General features: G+C 41.4%; 1 protein-coding gene across 1 annotated transcript in view; it reads left to right on the top strand.

Annotated features, from left to right (window-relative positions):
• Nucleotides 1-14,213: 14,213 nt before the first annotated feature.
• The window catches only part of LOC306826260 (zinc finger E-box-binding homeobox 1-like), a gene marked incomplete at its 3' end in the record, with an annotated part of 52,170 nt that continues 46,704 nt past the window's right edge, over nucleotides 14,214-19,679 (top strand). The window contains exon 1 of the mRNA XM_079347460.1: nucleotides 14,214-14,297. Coding sequence (XP_079203586.1) covers nucleotides 14,240-14,297 — 58 coding nt within the window. The remainder of the gene's footprint in view (nucleotides 14,298-19,679) is intronic.

Below are 19,679 nucleotides of genomic sequence, written 5' to 3'. Positions count from 1 at the left end.
AATGCAAAACACATGCATATGACAGGTTGGAACTTGTAGTACTGCTGTAGAAAAAAACAACAAGTTCTTCAAGGTTGAACTTTGGAAGAGGGAACACGTTGTCAAATACAGATTGTAGGATTCCCTCTATGTTTGTGTACATTGAAAATATTCACTCTGAGAAAGTTAAGCCTCATTAAAATCTGTAACAACAGACGCTGTTTGTAGTCATATGATTAAACCAATATGTTTCATTATGTCATTATCTTCCCGTTGCTTAAATAACACTTCATCAATGAGAGGTGTCACTTTTTATCTTGTCAAAGCCAATGGCAGCATCTATTTACCACAAAGTTCACTCAGCTTAAGAGGTAAACAGGTCGTCGCTTTAATCGAACAACACACACAATTACTTTTTCTTTGTCTCGGGCGTAAGAGAGGAGGGAGGCAGGCATGGCTTGGCAGAACCAGTGAGAAGCCATTACAAACTTTGGTTTGAAGTTCTTAGCAAATTGAATATTTATGTTTACACTCTCACTAAGAAATCAGCAAATTTAATCATCCAATGATGATTTTCTGATTAAAACCTGAAAAACAGCTTCTCAGTAGACCTCAGTAGGGGGAGACTTTTAGATCCATTGACTCACAAATAAACAGGATTACTTTTTTTTCCTGTAAGCATTTTCTGGTAAATTTGATATTTCCAAACAGTTCGCAGTCTGTTGCTGAAGCTGCTGTTGTACACGTGCATTGAGAACCTACATTTATAAAAGAAGAGAACAGCAGAATCATCCACCTGATAGTAATAGTTTGATGTTCTCCTAAAACATGTTCTTCACTCCTTCGATGACAGTGTGAATATGTCCAGTTTAAACCCGAGCATAATATAAAGGGGAAAAAACAACAATTAAAAAAACTGTTGCTTCCTCCACCATGTTGAATTTCTTCAGTGTTGCCGTCTTCTAACGTCGCCATGTGAGACCCTCTGCTCCCATCCGACAGGGGAAACTTCAACTGTGAATAAGAAAAGAAAAGAAAGATTCGAGGCGGCAGCTTGTCCAGAAATGTTCTATAAAGAATTCAGGAGTGCATGTGTGAAAGCAGCTTTTATTTTTCCTCAAATAGGCAAGTTTTACAGGCTGCCAGATGTGAAAAGGTGAACGTGTGTAGGTGTGTTTGTAGGACAAGATAAAACGTTTATACGAGTTGTACAATGATTTTATCTGGGACCTGATTTCAGAGCGTACATGTGAATGGCAAACTTTATTCTGCCACTAAATAAGAGTCAAATAAAAAGAAGACAAGTGAACTCTCAGGTAACAGAGGCAGTTAATTTTGAAATGATGATCTGAATAATTTAAATGGCCGCCATTCACCTCAGTCCCTTTCTTGTTACCTTGTTGCTCTTTTTAATCCACCTTTGAGTGTCTTCTCAGGCCGTTAGGTGACAGCTGCTATGATTTGCCCATTTCATTAAAAATGCCAGTATGAGAAGAGCCCCTTAAAAGCCCCCAAAGTGCAATTATACGCAAATTAAATATGCTGTCATGCTATTATCACAACCATTTCCTTCCGCTTGGCTGGATCACCATCCATAATTTAATCCTTTATGCACTTCTCCTGTTCAAGGTGCTGCCGGCGCTCCTGGTAAGGTAACACAGAGAGGAGACATCCTTCAGGCACAGAGACGAGCGTCGGGCCGTGTTGTGGGTCAAACGGGCCCTTGGTCACCTAACAGCACACACTGCTTTATTTTATTATTTTTAACTGTATATAAAGAGACAGGTAGGCAGAAAGGGAGGTCTTGTGGCAAATCCCACGCCTCCATTTGTGTCATATCATCAATTGTTACTAATGGTAATGATGATGGGGGCAAAAATGATGATGATATTGATATTGTGGTTTAATATTTGTATTATTTCCATAACAACTAGTATTTTTCAAGAGATTTTCTTTTTGTTTATTCCTTTTTACTCTTTCTTCCCACTCTGCTTCTTTTTTTTTTTTTTGCAAAACCTCACGCAGACCCGACTGCCCTCCTGCACGCTCCCCTGATTTCCCTCTTTCCCTCAGATCCCAGATTTAAAGGAAGTGAGATTTTCCCTGAATCCTGAAAAAGTCTTGACAGGTATTTTTTAGGTTAAACGCAAAACCTCCAAGTGTTGGTTAACTATAACAGTTATTATCTTAGTCAAGTTTTTCGGGTACGTGGGTTTAGTATGGCCTTAAAGTCCACAAATAAGCTTTTTGGTAGAGGGTTCTGTTGGCCTGCTAGCTGGCTGGCTCTCTGTACACGCTTTGATAAGTTGTTGAAACTCGACAAACAAGATATATTTGATGTGAATAAAGTATTTTAATTGTAAAAATAGTCAATGTGTGTTTTATTTTGGTTGAAAATAAAATGTTTAAAGTAATTTGTCAATGAGTTATTCTTCAGATTGATCAGAAGTCATTCACATGAAGTACTCCTTGCTAGTCATGCTAAGCTAACATTAACACATGCCTCTGAAATTGTCAAAAAGTCAAAATTCTGTAGTGTCCTGTCATTTAAACATCATTATACTCTTTTGGGCCTTTGTCCTGTTGCTTCAAGGTGTGCATCCCACAATGCATTGCTAACTCCAGTTCTTAACCGTTTTAGATCAAAACAGTATTTTAGTGTTGAAAACAGGAATTGCTTACAGTGTTTGTCATTTGGTATAAAAGTGTTTTGAGGAGTCAGAAGACTAGAAAAGCACTATAGAGCTCAAGTCCATTTAAATTAGGGAAACATCAGTCATTATTGAAGCATGAAGGTTGATGATGACGATGAACTCGAGCTGGAGTCAAGTATATCATAATGTTGGATTTGTTTCTAAAATATGGAGATAAGCCTGCTGGTTTTTTTTAGTTGATTGTTACCAGAGACAAAAAGCCTGTTTTGTTTTATGACTGACAGTCCTTATAGCCTGTTTTCACTCCAGTTTAGATTTCCACAGTGGTTTCCTTTATCGATAATCAAACACAACATGCAGCAGAATAAAAACTACATGAAACAGTGCATGCTGTCTCTCCACTGATACTCACTTTAAAAAGGAGCTGGCAGATTAAAGTTTGATTGTGAAGTTGAGGAGGTTGAGGATGGCAGGTTGGGGGATAAAAACAGGGTTGAATAATAAATTTGCTTTTATCACATTGTACCAGATACCTGTGTGATGTGTGAGATATGAAGCTCCTTGCACTGAGTGTCAAGTGTCAGAGTGAATTTCCGTGTGAGCAGAGAAAACACTGCGAGGCGGTTTGATCCTGACGAAGTGCAATTAGTGTCAAAACAGTGCAGGGTGGAGGGGAGATGGTTTCTGCTGATCAGAGGATAATGACAGGGTGGAGGAGGGGGTTGTTACCTGCATGATGATGAAATATGCTCAGTGGATTGAAATGCACGAGTGTGGCGTGTGGTGTGTCCTTGTGCAGGTAACTATTTAGAGGTAATGGAAATGATCAGATCTTTCTCTCTTGTGTGTTGTGATGGACGTCACGTCAGAGCACTCCACTTTGTCTGCAGGGACACCCTCGCATGATGTGAAGGCTGATCTTTGTCAGGTGTCTGCTTCAGGTTGATGTTTGTGTTCTCATTCTTCTACTCTCAAAACTACAATTATTAAGGCCTGATCATTTGAAACTAATGACGGGGCCTTAAATTATTTAAATCGTTTTACAGTTATTTTGATGGCATCCCTCCACAATAAACAAATGAGTGTTATTTTCCACATATACGCTTCTGAGCTGTTTACGTCGTTAGATATCCTGGAGGACTGCAAAAGCAAAGTATGACCTGCCTATGCTCTACCTCTGATTGGCTTACCCTGATATTCTTACCCAACAAGAAGCCAATAGGAGACAGAGAAGGGGCAGTCGTGTCTTCGCCGTCCTTGATAAGAAAAATTAAAAAAGCAGAATAGAGTGATGTGCATTAATGGAAATTTAGAAGTTGAATGGAGACAACAAAAAAGTGGGTGTCCGCTGTATACCTGCATATACCTGCATATACCTGCACTACACCACTGTCATCGCTTCCAGCCGCCGATTCGCGGTCAATGTTCCTGAATAATACGTGCTGCGTTCAGACATCAGCTCATGACTCCACTTCCTGCAGAAATTTAATGAAGGGGTCTTGCAGAGGGGAAACAACAGACTATAGTCGGACAATGTGGCTACTTGTGTTCTCACACTTAGCTCAACCCGAAAATGTCAGGAAATGTTTTACACGTGAGTAGAGCCTAAAAGAGGATTTCCAAACCATTAAATGTCATTTTCTTTCCGTCCACCAGATGCCCTCTGTCTGTTTCTGTTATCCTGGTCATCTCAGGCTAACATGCAGCCCCTCCCTGCTGCACTGACATAACCCCTTTCCCAGGTTTAGGCTGCGTTCTAAAATCCATGATAACACATACATACACATACACTCTAACATGAAAGAAATTAGGTCTTAGGTCAAATGCAGTATGCAGTTGATCATGTTGTGCAGGGTGCAAGCAAGGGAGCTTGTTGAGAGTTCTTAGCACAGTATTTTTTCACTCAGAAGAAGATGCATCATATCATCAAAAACATCAACAGTGTACTGATGGATGCACTACAGGCTGCAAGGGATGGATGAGTAAGGGGTCGGAGTTTACAATGTGATTTTATGACTCGTCAGTATGTGTCACTGAAAGCAAAACTTCTACTTTGTAAGGGCAGCTGCAGTATGTTATGTATGTGTGTGTGTGCACTTATATGTTGAGTCATCTGACTTTCAATAAAGCACACTCAATGTCCTTTAAAGTCTTTTAATGTGGACAGAGCAGCAGCGTACAGATGAGCCTTCATCAGTGTTCAGCCCTGAAGTCAAAATATGAAAACTGCTTTAAACACATCATGGCTGAAGCAGCTCCTTACCTTTTCCAAATGTTCCTAATCAGCAGAGACAAACTGTTCAAGGAAACACAAGTATTTTGATATAAATCATTTAGAAAATATATATTTTATTGACATATAACGACAGATGATGGCAGACAAGTGAACATTTATTAAACATTTGGACTAAAAACGAGAACGTTTATTTTTCATTTCACTGTAAAATGTTACAGTCGACACATAAAGTGGAGAAAAACATATTCTGTATCCTAATTTTTGTTTTAATTGTGAGGTTCCTTTAGGTGTCTCTGCAAGTTGTTTTACCACGTGAGTCTCTAGTGTTCCTAATAATCATATTACCCGCTCAGGGCTTTAATAATAAATGAGGTTTTTTTTGTTCTCTTTTCTTTGAACTCCTTCATTTTCTTTTATTTCCCCTCCAGTTATAAGGGAAATCACGACGAGCAGCCAGTCTGACTTTCATGTTCAATAATGTCAACTGGGATGAGTCACAGAGTCGTCTTCGCAGTGACTTACTATCCGCTCAGACGCCGAGCTCTGCTCCCTATCCCATCATACACCGGGGCAGAGGCTGAGGATGAGGTCATCGCTGAGGGGCTGTGAGACTCATCCTGTTCAATCCTGCAAGAAAGTATAGAAACATGAATCAAGATGCACAGAGAAAAACAAACAAAACTGTGCAGATAGCTGGTGGTTGTGAAATGTAAAATGATGCGTTAAAGCGTGTGTATCATTCACAGTGCATCAGCAGTAAAGCGTGCACAGCTGGAGGGCTTCTAAAGCTATAATTCTGTTACATAAATCTCCACTTGTATGCATAGAAATTTCATAGGTGCGCGTACATTTCGCCATAGCAGGTGGTTTAATTCAATGCAATTTGCATGCCAGCGTGCAAAGAATATTTCATCTCCCCCCACATACAGTATATATTCCCACTGAGCTCGCACTAACAGGCAGCACATACTCCTGTAGCGAATCTGCAGCAATAAGAGAGCTAACACAGGGTGTGATTATGTGTTGACACGTGTGTCTCTGTTTGTGCATCTTTGTATATGTCACTGTCTGCTTTTGGGCAGGGGAGGACAGGACAATAGGATTGGAAAGGGGATGATGCATCAGTAATGATGTCTGTGTGACACAACTGTGGGAGTGACAGGAGAGCTGAGGTTTCAGATCATTAGGTCTCTTCAGGTGTCCTACCAAAAGACGTACTTAAAATAAAGTTTTTGTATTAATTTGTTGGTTCAATTTTTGTTTCCTGCATAAAAAGAAGTCCGAGCTAGCATAACTAACAACCTTGAAAAGAAAATACCTGCTCTTGTTTGGGTGTTACAAACTCAAAAAAAGGGATCAATCATGAGATGATTGAGAAAGGAAAGGAAAGAAAATGTCCTTTTTGTCTAAGTTAGAAAAATACACACAATTTGACTCCATTGTTTTCGAACTTTCAGGATTTATACCTTTTTTTTCTGGGTGGATACTGCTCACTGATTTATAGCATATAAAATTAGGGCTTTGACATGTTAGTTGCTTCCTTCAGGAAGTCATGAGGCTAAAAGGTTAAACACTACAGCACAACATGAAGTAGATCTCCAAACATAGCGCTCAGATTGAGCTCTTTGATAATAAAGTCAGCAGGGTCTGCAGAAGGAGGCTTTTGTTCCATATGGAGTACTCGGTCATGTGACTGCCGCTGCATTAATGAGGTCAGCCTCCAGGTGAAGGCTTGAACAGCAGGCAGTGCCCCAGGACGAACTCTGCTTCATACACACACATCTGCACATGTTTAAAGATTTGCACTGTGACACACACACACACACACAAACACACAGAGGAGTAAGCGCAGTGTGTCGTCTGGTCCCAGAGGAGATGAGGTGATGTGAAATGACATCAGTCGCTCTTGTTTCGTCTCGACATGTGACTCATTACACCCGACGATAAGCACTCACCATTTTCACTGCTGGCAGAGAGCCAACAGGCCATGTTATCACTGCACACATCACCTGAAGTGGACATAGGCCTATTGATCAGGTCCCTGCACAGGAAATGAACTTTGTGTGAGGGAAGGAAAAATAGAAAGGGGGGAGGGTGTTACTGTGTCACTCAGACGGAGGTGTGGTTTATTTGGAGGATGAACAATGAGGGGGGTGAGAGTTGATGTGACATGTATCCTTAAAGCATGTATCTGTTGTTGGCACAGGAGAAAGAAGGGAGAAATGTAGCAGGATTATCTTTAGATTTTGAAGGGTTTAATTGCTGCCTCTTATGAAAACAAGTACCAAAAATATTCCAGCAGAACACAAATCATCAGACACATTTTTCAACTCAAACTCATGCTGAAATATTCCAGTTCCTCACCTTTTAAAGATTGTTGAAGACAATAAAGACAATAAGCCAAGCAGCAGGAAATATTCTAAATGAGGATGTTTATTTTTACAAATGTCAAATGGCAGCCAGCGTAATTTGCAACTAAATGCAGCAGTTTCATAACGTGCTTCAGTCGTGTGCCGGCAGTCTGTCGTATGAACTGATCACCAGAGCAAGTCCACCATACCACCACTGAAAAAGTGAGTTAAATCCTTCTCATTTCTCACATCAGCTCACTCAGACGTTCTGCAGAAAAATATGAGGGGGCTGGCAGGAGAATCATTGGATAGAGTTGGACTGAAGGAGTCCTCTGTTTGCATCCGCACAGGCAGTTCAGGCATATAAATCCTTAAAAACAAAGCTCACTGGTTAAAATGTCCATGGTGATATGGGGTTTGGTATGAGGGCTGTCATTTTTTTTTACTTTTAAAAGCTTTATTTTTTTGGGCCTTTATTCGATTGGATCGTGGATAGATTAAGACACCGGTGCCTCGAACCACTCGGCCCCACAAATGTCTGACGTTTTTGTCTTTTTATTAAGTTTGTAGCAACTTTGGTCAGAGCGTTGACGTAAATCTGTGTCCAGACTCCAAGGACTCCATCCAATCATTTTACCTAGTATCTGCGTTGCTGACTGTTATCGCACACGCAATAACAAACATACACACACACATATACACACACACACACACACACACCTGTGAGAGTGATTAGCCAGCTGACCGCTGGTTTACCTGCCTGCTACCAAAAACACGTGTCCAGACTTTGTCCTGTCAAACACAAGTCTTATCTCAGGTAGCAGAAACAAATGAAAATCTGAAGCTACGGCTCAAACTGCCTCAATCAATAGAGTGATCAATGAAACAGACAGGAAATCCCATAACCATGTTTTACACTGCAGTGGTCTTTACTGCAATATATATATATATATAAGTCTCTGTTCTGTGTGTAAAGATGTTTTCATGCAACATTTCCCAGCAGGTATGTTTCCTCTACTTCCAGGTTCATGCAGCACATCATTAATAGAGCGAATGACCAACAGAGAGAGAGAGGGGATGAGCTATACCTCCTCTCCACCTGCCTTATACAACATGAAAACTCACCACTTTTACCTCCACAGCCATTCATCCAGACAAGCGATCTGTCCCCACATTACTCACCCTGACACTAGATCCCATTATTCATCTGTTCGTCGCTCCTTCATCTCTGTGGTGCTGGAGTATAGAGATGAAGTGCATTGATTCGTTCTGAGTAAACGTTACATGTTTGGGCTGATTATCGTATCAGAGAGAGACCTTTACCGTACCTTTGTCCTTTCTTTTTAATCCATAGTTTCATGCTAACCTATACCACGTGAAAAACAAGAAAACAAAACACACTAATCTTGGACCACATTAAGATAAACAAGAGTAACATGAACAGAAATACAGGATATGTTTGTCGTTTTATCAAAGACATAAAGGTAAAATTACAAATTACATTAGTTTTAATGTTGGTGTGCTGCACTAGCATTTAACAAAGTATATTCATGTATTTCAACATGTTTGTTATGTAATCTATTTATTCAACTATTTTTGTGGCCGTGTATTAAACTGAAGAAGCTCTACCTGAAACCAACATATATTGAATTACCTAAACTCCACGGAATTATAAATTATAAATAAAATAGCAACACGTTATTCTATATACAAGCACAAACTTAGTCATGCCTTTCTATCTTTTGAGTGCAAAGTTTAACTCTATCTTGCTTCTATTTGTTATTATGAAACCATATTAAAGGTCCCATATTCTCCTCCTTTAAACACGTTTAAATAAGTCTCAGAGCTGTGTGTGAGGTGTCTTGTTCTAAATCCACTCTGATCCTGTATTTGATCATGTCTATAAACCCTTCTTTTTCAGCCCTGCTCAGAACAGGCTGTTTCTGTGTCTGTAGCTTTAAATATGTAATTGAGCTGTGTCTGACCACGCCCCCTCTCTGGAAAGGCTTGGGTGGCTTGAGTTTTCTCACTCCATGCCCTCCCTATTGTTTACTGTAAGAAGGCAGACTCAGAGGGCAGAACAAACACCTAGCTGTGGGAGTCACCCACCTGGGGGAGGGGCTACTGCCCTTTGTGATGTCATGATGGGCAAATCTCCAAATGGCCTGTTTGAGCACACATTTTCTGAAATGTGGAGCAGGAAAAAGACGGAGAGAATGGACTTTTCTCATCACTGGGGGGTTTGTAGACTAGTGATACACAATAGTCTTAGAACCCTGAATTGCCCCCCGGGGACAAATAAAGTTTTTTGAATTGAATTGAATTGAGAAATATGGTAAAGTGTATTTTTCACAATGTGACCTTTACATTCCCAAAGTAATGGGGCACTGGGAGCGTGGTAGTCAGTGTGCACAGCTCATGTACAGAGGGTTTAGTCTTCCAAGCGGGAAGCCCAGGATCAAATCTGACCTGTGGCTCCTTTAACACTTGTCATCCCCCCCCCCCCCCCCCAGATGTTCTATCATTACACAGCAGAGGCACAAAAATCTCCAAAATAAATCCTTATATTTCCCAAAGCAGGCAACATTCATTCTGTGAACATAATGGTTTGAGCATGCTACAGTGACAGGTTTAGGTGTCACATTTCCTCTATATCTAAGTCAAATCCACAGCTTCACTGTGATGCTAGACCTCCTACCTGGCGCGTGACAAAAGAAGCTGCAGAGAAAGGAATTTTAAAAAAAGCGTTTAGCCCGAGGGCTCACCTCTCCGTTAAAGAACAATACTCACAGTATATTGGCTGGAAACTCATTGGGAAGGATTTTACAGCAGAAATACAAATGAATTAAAGAACGAATAAATCCCCTAAAGCCCTCTGAGCCCTGTATTCATGTCAATACCACATTAGCATTGAATAATGGTGTCCATTTCCTCTCTAACATCACAGGCAGCAGGACAGCAGTCGCCTGTAGAGAAGTTTTGACGTAGCAGGACAGGACAAGATAGACCCTCTATGTCCTGCCAGTGGGAGATTCAATTAAGGCATTACTGATGATGTGTTGGTGGTGGTTAAAAATGTGTGAGTGTGTGTGTGTGTGTGTGTGTGTGTGTGTGCTGAAGTAAGCGAAGTGTAGTGATGCAAACCTTGCAATCTTCCAGGCATGTTCAACATATTCATAATAATGCTGCGACAAACACTTATTTTTATGATTATTTTATGTGGCTCTGATGTCGCAGGATTTTTAGTGACCGTGGTGCTGCAAGGGGATAAAATCATTGTGAATGCACATGAGCTTAACTTTATTCTTCCATTTCTATACTGAATAAACAAGGAGCCAGTGTCTCTCTGCTATCAGCATACAGCAGCTGAAACTTAAAAACAAGCCCTTGACACTTTCTCAAACTGAACCAAAAAACGGTGTGCTGCCACTGCGGAGGCAAGATGCCTTTTTCACAGAAGACATCTTGACATGTTAAAAAAAATAAAAGAAAAAACTAACACAGGTGTAAAAAGCAAATCAAAGACGGCTGTGTTTTTTCTGGCTTCTTTCTTGAAGGGAAAAACATCTCGCTCTATATGACTACTGTACTCTACTCTTGAATTAGCAGGGGAACGTTCATTGTGGTCACATAAATGGTTCGAGCATGCTTCACTAACAGGTGTAGAAGTTACATTTCCTGTCTCAGTCTCAGCTAAACCTCCTACCTGACGCGCTCTAAGTAAACAGTGGTCAGAGAAATGACTTTACTCACGCTTATGAGTCATCCACTGAATGTGAATGGCAAGTTAAATTCAGAGTATCTGTTTGACACACTTCAGGCCAACGTGTTTCATTTTCATCTGAATAGCAGTGACTAAGTCATGATGATAATATGACATGTACATTTGTAGGAATGTACAGTCATCTGACGTTTGCACTGAACGTGAGTTCTGCGACTTCTTAGTCTTCTACTAATGAGTGCGTATTTTACAGTCAGAACTTTATTTGACGCTCTGGTGGGGATTCATACATTTAAAAAGTTTCTGTTTTAAATATTTGCGTTTTATCGTCCTATGTATGCGTCATGAGAAATGATGTGCGGGGGAGGCTGATGCACTAAAGACAGACTTACAAATTACATTTCAAGCAACCTCTCAATCGCGAATAATCCCTCAAACAAATCATCACAGAATAAGTGAGCTCTCCTGACTGCAGAAAATAATTTCATACTTCAATTTGAAGTTTGAAAAATGGATTTGTTGGAAACACCTGAATCGTTTTTCAGATATTATTCAATTTATGTGAGCTACTTATTTGTATTCATCTCTGACTTGGTGTAAAATCTGATAAAGTTGATTTTCTTTCCATCTTTATTAGTTCTAGTTTTACTACCTGTTTACCTGCCCTGTTCTGTCAGATTGTAAATCATCTTTTAGCGACACCATCTTTATAAAAACAGATTGATCTAATTTGATGGAGATTAGGGGATAGATTAGATTAGTCACTGCATTGAAACATGAAAAATAACACTGTCTAAGTGGTAAATTATGATGTGATGGAACTGATTAGTCAGCCAAGATAAATAATACACTGCTAGCTTCGGCTTTATGCACTGCGTCATTAGATTGTTGCATGCACATTATTCTATTGTTCGATATTATCTAATGGTATCATGAATCATGACTAATTATACTCTTTAAGTCGACCCTGTGGGTTTTCTTCTTGTACCTAAGTGAAATGTCTGGATGCTTTGCTGTTCTTGCAGCTCCAATGCGAGTTCATTCATGTTGTCTTGAGCGGCTGAATGCAGCTCGCTAATAATAAAACACCTTTGCAAAATGCACATAATCTCACGCTTTCTGTCCCCTTTGTTAAGCCTTTTACAGTTTGATCCGAGCCCCCCACCTCCCCTGACCTCATTTCAGTGTCAGGAGATCCAGAGGAGTCCTGTCGGCTGTGGGAGGCTCGCAGCAGCCCCTGGTGAGTCTGAACTGGAAACCTGATCATCGGCAGGTACGAGAATAGCTTGGGCGGGACAGTGAAGCCCTCCTCTCTTGACCTGCTGTGAACTGTCATTGAACTTCCATCAGCGCAAAGGACAAAATAATACTCAGAGTGTGTCAGAGCTTCACTTTGGGGATGTTTACATGAATCTAGGAGATGTTACTTGAGGTGAAAGCCCACAACAGCACAGACAGCGTTAAGTGTTTTTAATGTGGCCAGGTTCCAATAATGCTGCCATTTGGGAAGTGAAAAGAATGAAACACTTCTTTATGCTAATTAGTTAACAGTAAACTTCCAGTCATTTGTTCTTGGACAGTGATGTTTGTTCATAAAGGAGGGAATATTTTGCTCAAATTAACACAATGACTTTTTTAGCAGAATAAAGGATAAGTCTGTGTTTTTGTCCATCTAAAGGACAGAAGAGTCTAAAAGTGTTTATCAACAATTTACTTCTCTCTCTCGATTTTCTCGACTTCTTACTAAGTACAAGTTGGTTAGTGCACACACATTTAAACATTTAAATTAAAGAAACTGGTTAAATACCAAGGCTGCACGTGAGAGCGGCGACTTCTTCAAAGCGTGCTGCAGCAGGCGGCCTTTCTCGCCCAGCAGGTGAACGTTTTAGAGATGAGTAAATGCCCTGAAACAACACTCATGTTGATACTCACTCATGCAAGGTGGACTTCAATGACTGACAGTCGTTGTTTGCTTCAAGATTATAATTGATTTAAAATGTGATACTTGTAATAAAAATCACAATGAATAAAGTTTTAAAATGGACATGAAGACTTTTGATATTTACCTCCAGGCAGTAGAAATAATTCACTCATTATTTATTGTTACTCTGAGATATAATGCTGACTATCGTTTAATGAAATAATCAGAATTCTTCTTTAAGCACTCCCAGTCTTTAGTTTAAGCTTCATTTTAAAAGGTTCAGATCGACATAAAAAGTGCTGGACATTAAATTAATTCAATCAAGTAATAGTGAGGCAAAAGATAGAGGAACTATATATTCAGTATTTACAATTAAGAGTCTCTTTTTTTATACATTTACTTCCCTACATATCTAAGAAAAATATCAATTTGCTCTTATAGCAGCCCAAATAATAAAATGTGTCTTGCACATGAACACACACAATTCAAGGACACACAGAGCAGTTAATGAATGATAAGTATATTAAACATTTAACACAAATTAAAGAGTCAACATTTGATACAAAAGTTAAAACACAACATTATAAAGATTTATCTTTAAATGCTGCAGCTGTTATAGTTAAGACCACTTTTAATTAGGCCAACTTTCAAACTGCTCAGTCTCTGATTATAACAGGATGTGTTATAATTGATTAGTTGATTGGGCTACCTGGAGATTCAAGAATTAAACATTCAGAAATTGTTCAGAGACAGAACATTATCTTTGATTAGAGGCCAAAATAACATACACAACAACCATACTTTTATCAAATCCTAACCCTTAAACTAACCTTGAATGAAAAGGAGCAGAGAGAATAGTCCTATATAATCTGCCCCTCTTTTACATTAATTAACAAAACACATTCAAAATTAAATAATAAAAGAAACACTACTAATATTATACGGTTACAGCCTGTTACAATCCTGACACAAACAGCCAAGCTAATGTTCCTCGAGCTTCTGTCTTCTCCTCGTGACGTGTTAAAAAAAAACACCTTAATGTTTATATTTCTACTTTCCCTGCAAACAGGAGGAGCTGAGACGAAGTGAGTCCCACACCGGACCGGTCCCTGAAAGAACGGTCGGACCACCGTTTGAGAAACCGTCTCACACACGCGCTCACGAGCGGCCAGTAGGAGGGGCCACGTGCGGAGGTGTTTTTGAGGAAGGTGATGCCGTAAAAAGTAGCTGGTGTGTCGCAAACCAGGTGTTTTGTGGGTGGAAGGTGATGTCGTAAAGCGGGACAGGGAGGGGTGAGGAGGAGGGTGAGACAGGAGGAGGTGGAGGGAGGAGGTGACTCTCTCGAAGCGGCTGCGCTTCAGACTCAGCGAGAGGATCATGGCGGATGGCCCCAGGTGTAAGCGCAGAAAACAGGCGAACCCGAAGAGGAGCAGCGGTAAGTCCCGACTCCCTCCGTGAACCGCTTCGAAGGCGACTCGAGTGGGCTGCAGGGGAGCTTTTCCACTCGGTAAACTCCTCCAGAGGACTTGTAGGAGTTAGTTGGGGCACGTTTCACGGAGTTTTCAGGAGTGTTGATGTGCTCATATATCCCAGTGTGGTGGTGTACCGTTATACCTGCTCTCTCTCCGCCTAGCGGCGCGAGGGGCCGCCCGGCCGGCCGCGCGCGCACCGTTATCCGTCCGCTAGAATAACCCGAGGAGCGCTTCATTGTTGCTCGTTTTAAGTTTTCTTCACTTTTCCTTAGCCTTGTTTCGTCACTTTTTCTCCCACTTTCCCCACCCTCAGCAACACTTGGCGGCAGGTTGCGGGGTTTTTTGCTCTCACAACAACGTGGCCCTGTAAGGACGCAGTTTTGCAGTGAAGTGTATGATTTTTTTTTCTTCTTCTTTAGGGCGAGGTTTGCTGCTCACTCGGCCGTGCAGCACGGTGCTGTTTTTTTTTCTCTTTACAGGACGAAATAAATCAACTTTATTTGTGTTATTCTTGAACGGAAGGTTGAGTTGTGCTCCATTTTTTTTTTTTTTTGCATGAGCTTTGGTTTGCCTCACTTGCTGCTCCGGTGTGATGGCAAAGAGATCGGATGTTTATTTTATCTCCAGTTCACCCCTCCCTCCCTACTGCAACTGCAACACCACATGTTTCCTTTAGTTAAGGTAAGAGTGAGTATCGTATTTCCAATCCTTATAAAGTAGATTGGACCTTTTTTGCAGTCGTGCATGCATTTCCTTGTTTTTCACACCAGATTCAATTGATTAAATTGGCAATTTTACTATTCGGCGCAAAATTCACTTGTCTGTCGTACTTAATTCTCCAGCGTAACATTTTCCACCTTTGCTTTTTTGTACCTGATATTTCGGAGTGGAAACCGTGATCAGTGCTAACAAAAACAAAAAGTTTCAGCTGCATTTTGGGCTGTAGCCTATCTCTGTCCAAAGGTTTTCAGACACTTGATTTAAAGTATGGATGGACTTGTGTTTTTATTTAAAGTGATCTAGTTTATCTGATGTAATATAACAGTTTTATATGACATAAAGAGCGTATTTTGAGGATATAGTAATTTTAAAAAATCAGCTCAAAGTAGTTTTAGTGTTCTTGTTCACGTTTACTACACTTTTTTTATTTATTTTATATTTCCTTAAAACTTTTCCCCTCTACAACACCTGTTTTGAAGCGATTTAGAAACACATTTTAGACGCATTGATGCAATAGTTTCTACGTAGATGCTCATTGGCCGGTTTCTTACCTGTACTCTCCCCCTCTAACATCGTGTCAGCCAATAAAAAAAGTAAACCCATACATGTAAATATATTTTTAGACACCAAATGAGGCTTGATGTGGGTGAGCCGAAGGGCTGGAAATCACCTTTTTTTTCTCCTCTCCTGGTGACGACACGACGGTGACTGTGCGCGTCCGTACAGGAGCCATCATCATCATCACCATCATGTTTACCTGAACGCGGATAACGGGGGCTTGCATGGCCTAGAAATAAACAGAGATAACACCTGCGGCTCTCTCGTCTGATAGCGGAACAGGATCTGTTCGCCTTTTTTTCATAAAGCCTCCGTGTCTCGTGAGAAGCCAGAAAAAAACGCTCCAAATGTCAACTTGTGCAGGTAGAGATGTGTGTGTGTGTGTATTTATTTTTTCTTGGTTGTAGTTTCACCGTGTGTGCCCTGCCAGCTTCGCATGGATGCTCGCATCCCGTCATTCTCGCGGGATTTATCTCATCGAGAAGCATTTCTGACCCACTTGTGCATGTTTTATCTCCGCTTTTATGTATTTTTTATGTGTGTGTTTGCTGAATGGCTGTTTGATCGAGTGTATTCTGCAGCTGTGTGTGTGTGTGTGTGTGTGTGTCTGCACGGAAAACGAGCGGTGCATAAGGTGGTCATTACTCTGCTATTCCCACCCGTGGACAATAACAGTGCTTATAGGCTCCCCCCTTTAAACCACACGTTTCCATCTATTGTGTTGCGGTGATTCGTTATACAATTTCCTGAGCGCTGTGCGGAAGGGAATGGCGGTCAGTACCATTACTGCAGTGAAGGCGGGGTTGCTGCCTTTTTTTTTTTTCTGGACCGGAGACAGCCAGGTAATACGCAAGGTGATGCAACACCTATAAAGGTGTCATTTCACCGATATTAGCGTCACATCTTTTGCAGCTTAAGGTTCACATTGTCAATCAGAGTATACCTCAGCATCTTGTCCCGCTGGATGTCCACACATATTCACGGTAAATGAGATTTAGTGGTGTGAAATGAGCGCGTCATTGTTCGTGTAACGGGACGCACAATGAAGGAGGTGCTGTGATTCATCTGCTGCAGGTAGAGCTCATCACCTGCCCCTCCTTTCTCCTTTCATTTTTTTTACCTGCCTCCTTTTTTTAAAAAACAAAAACAAAAACAAAACGTGTGTGTTTGTTAGTTTTTATTTTGAGAGCAGGATCACTGCTTTGAATTTCAAAGGGGGCTCATGAGCCAAACATTAGCCTGTGCTAACATGACCTGATGAGAGCCCTGTCATCTTCACAGTGTTCAAACAGCTGCAGGTACTATTACCTACAATGAGCATCAATATGTTGAACACATTTATCAAAGTTTTCTGCATATTGAATCACAAGAGAAGAAGTGCTGTCTAATTAAATACAGTCATCTGTAGTGTTCGTTTCAACAACAAATGAGCACCTTAAAGGATATGTGGTGCACACACATAGATAGATAGATAGATAGATAGATAGATAGATAGATAGATAGATAGATAGATAGATAGATAGATAGATACTTTATTGATCCCGAGGGGGAAAAAAAACATGCACACACACACACACACACACACACACACACACACACACACACACACACACACACACACACACAGACATACACTAGCTGGGAGCTTCCAGGCTGCAAACCCCATTTTGGGATTTCTGATAAGATAAGATATTACTTGATTGATCCCCAAGGGCAAATTCTGGCGTTGCAGCAGCAATACAGAAATCTACAAGTCAAAACAGAATAGAATAGATAAAGAAGAATATGTATGTAATGAGGTGAATTCAACAGGAGTTTGATTTGAGTTTCATGTTGCACTGTAATGCTTCAGAGATGTTAACTCAGTCATTAGTAATGTGTCTTCATCCGTTCCTTCATATAAAACTTTGAATTTGGCCGTTATGTCCAGTCTTCCTAATATGACCCACAAAACAATTTGCCTTGGAGAGGTGACACTGGTTTCAGGTGTGACTGAAGTTCAGATGGCACGATCAAGCTGAACCTAACCTGTCTGGTAGTAATGATGGATCAAATCAAACAGGCCTCGCTGCCCTCACAGAGAAAATGTCCCAGCATGCAGCAGCTGTAAACATGCTAGTAGAAGAGCCCGGTAAATGATTGTCATCTCGCTGTAGGCCTGCAGAGACCCCTAACAAGCTTCACTTTCCACTTACTGTACATTCGCTCTCTTCATTGAAAGCCTTGACCCCTCATCACAGTACATGGCAGTGAGTTGTAGCAGCATGCACAATGTCTTTTTTTCTTTATTCTTAAGGGGTAAGAATATCTGAAGCTAGTTTTTAGCTCCGCCTCTTGTTTCAGCTCTCCTGTAAATGTCAGGTGTCGGCCCTGCCCTGCTGCAGCCGCTCTGGTCACGGCTTCGTCATCCTGGGCCTCTCCTCCATGTTTGTGTGTGTGTGTGTGTGTGTGTGAATGTACGAGTGCGCTCTCAGCTGGGCTGTAATCTAACACTGCAATTTAGGGACTACAGGAATGCAGCCTGGTGTTAACATACCTTGACAGGATAAACACAGCGGCCTAACTCCCAGGCTTGCTGTTCATACGTCGAACCTTGCCAAGAGACCTGGCCTTCACCGCCGTCTGTCCGCCTGTTCTGCAGAAATATCTGAAGAACGACCTGCGATGTCTTTCAGCAAACACGCGATTTAAGACTGGATGCACCGACAAGCGCATGTTCAGCGTCACGCTAAACGCTGACTGTCATCGAAGAGTGTTTACGTCTTATTGCTGCAGACGGCGTCGTCTTAACACCACATGTGGATCAGTAGAACAGTCTTAAATTGTCGGCAGTTATGTAACGTGTATTGCACGTTTGCAGGGGCGACTCCATGTGCACGCACGAGATTAACAAACGGGACCAACTCTGAGATAGCTCAAAAAAAAAAAAAACGACCTCCGGGTTCACCGCTTCGATATCAGGTCTGGAGCCGAACGCTGTGCCAGAAGGGTTGATTCACTCAGCAGTGAGAGTAGTGCGACCGCGTGTACAGATAAGTGAGCTGTTTGCAGGCTGTTTTTCTCGTGGAAACAGGTGTCGACATGAAAGTGCTTTGAATTAGTGTTTGAAATGAATTGGTGTCAGTGCACTGTGATAGGCTCTTTGATTGTCTTGTTGTTGTTCGCTGCAGACACGACCACGTTCTCCTCTTTGGTTCAGTCTCCTTCATGCTCGTGCCCTCGCGGTGCAAAGCGTGTTGCACTAGAATCCTCCCGCTCTCTGATCAGCACATCATATATGTCGCGTCAGTGTTTGGACACACGGATGCTGTCGCTCTCAGAGGATTTCTTTTTCCTGCTGCCCCTCGTCTTGTCTGTGTGAAGGAAGCATCTCCGTGAGGGTGTCTCAGTTATAGCAGTCATATATGAGTGAGATAAGATCAAGTGTTCATATTGAACAGGCCGGGTTCGTCCTGGTGCATCGTTTGATAGGTCAGATAACCAATATTGGATGTTTTTATGATTCATATTTGTGCGTTGTCAATTTAATAACACAAAATCCAACATGGTTTTATGCTTATCCCAAACCCCCCCCCCCAAAAAAAACAATCTCATTTTTAAACAAAGGTCCATTAATAATATTACAGAGTGAGGCTTTCTGTGTGTGAGGGCTGCAGCTGCATCACAGCGAGGAGATGATCCCGGCTGCTGTTAGACCTCTCTGCGGTCCACAGTAGCTGTTAATTGATCCATGACCAGTGGTCATTCATGTTACTTTCTCCCTGTTCTAAAGAGCCTGGGGCTCTGTGTGTGTGTGTGTGTGTGTGTGTGTGTGTGTGTGTGTGTGTGTGTGTGTGTGTGCGTGTGTGTGTGTGTGTGTGTGTGTGTGTGTGTGCTGTTTTCCTTGCACAAATGGGCCTTCAGAATGACAAAGCACTACAGGACGTCTTTAGTAAGTCAGCATTAACCCCTCCCATCGCCTTTTATGGTCCTGAGGGGGGGAGGAGCGTCAGGGCTCCTGATGCTGCTGCTGTGACTAATTGAGCAGTGTGTGTGTGTGTGTGTGTGTGTGTGTGTGTTTGTGTGTG

The sequence above is a fragment of the Symphodus melops genome (assembly GCF_947650265.1).
Source record: "Symphodus melops genome assembly, chromosome: 7".
Taxonomy (NCBI): domain Eukaryota; kingdom Metazoa; phylum Chordata; class Actinopteri; order Labriformes; family Labridae; genus Symphodus; species Symphodus melops.
Note: the sequence above shows the minus strand (reverse complement) of the source record. Positions and strands in the feature narration are given on the sequence as shown.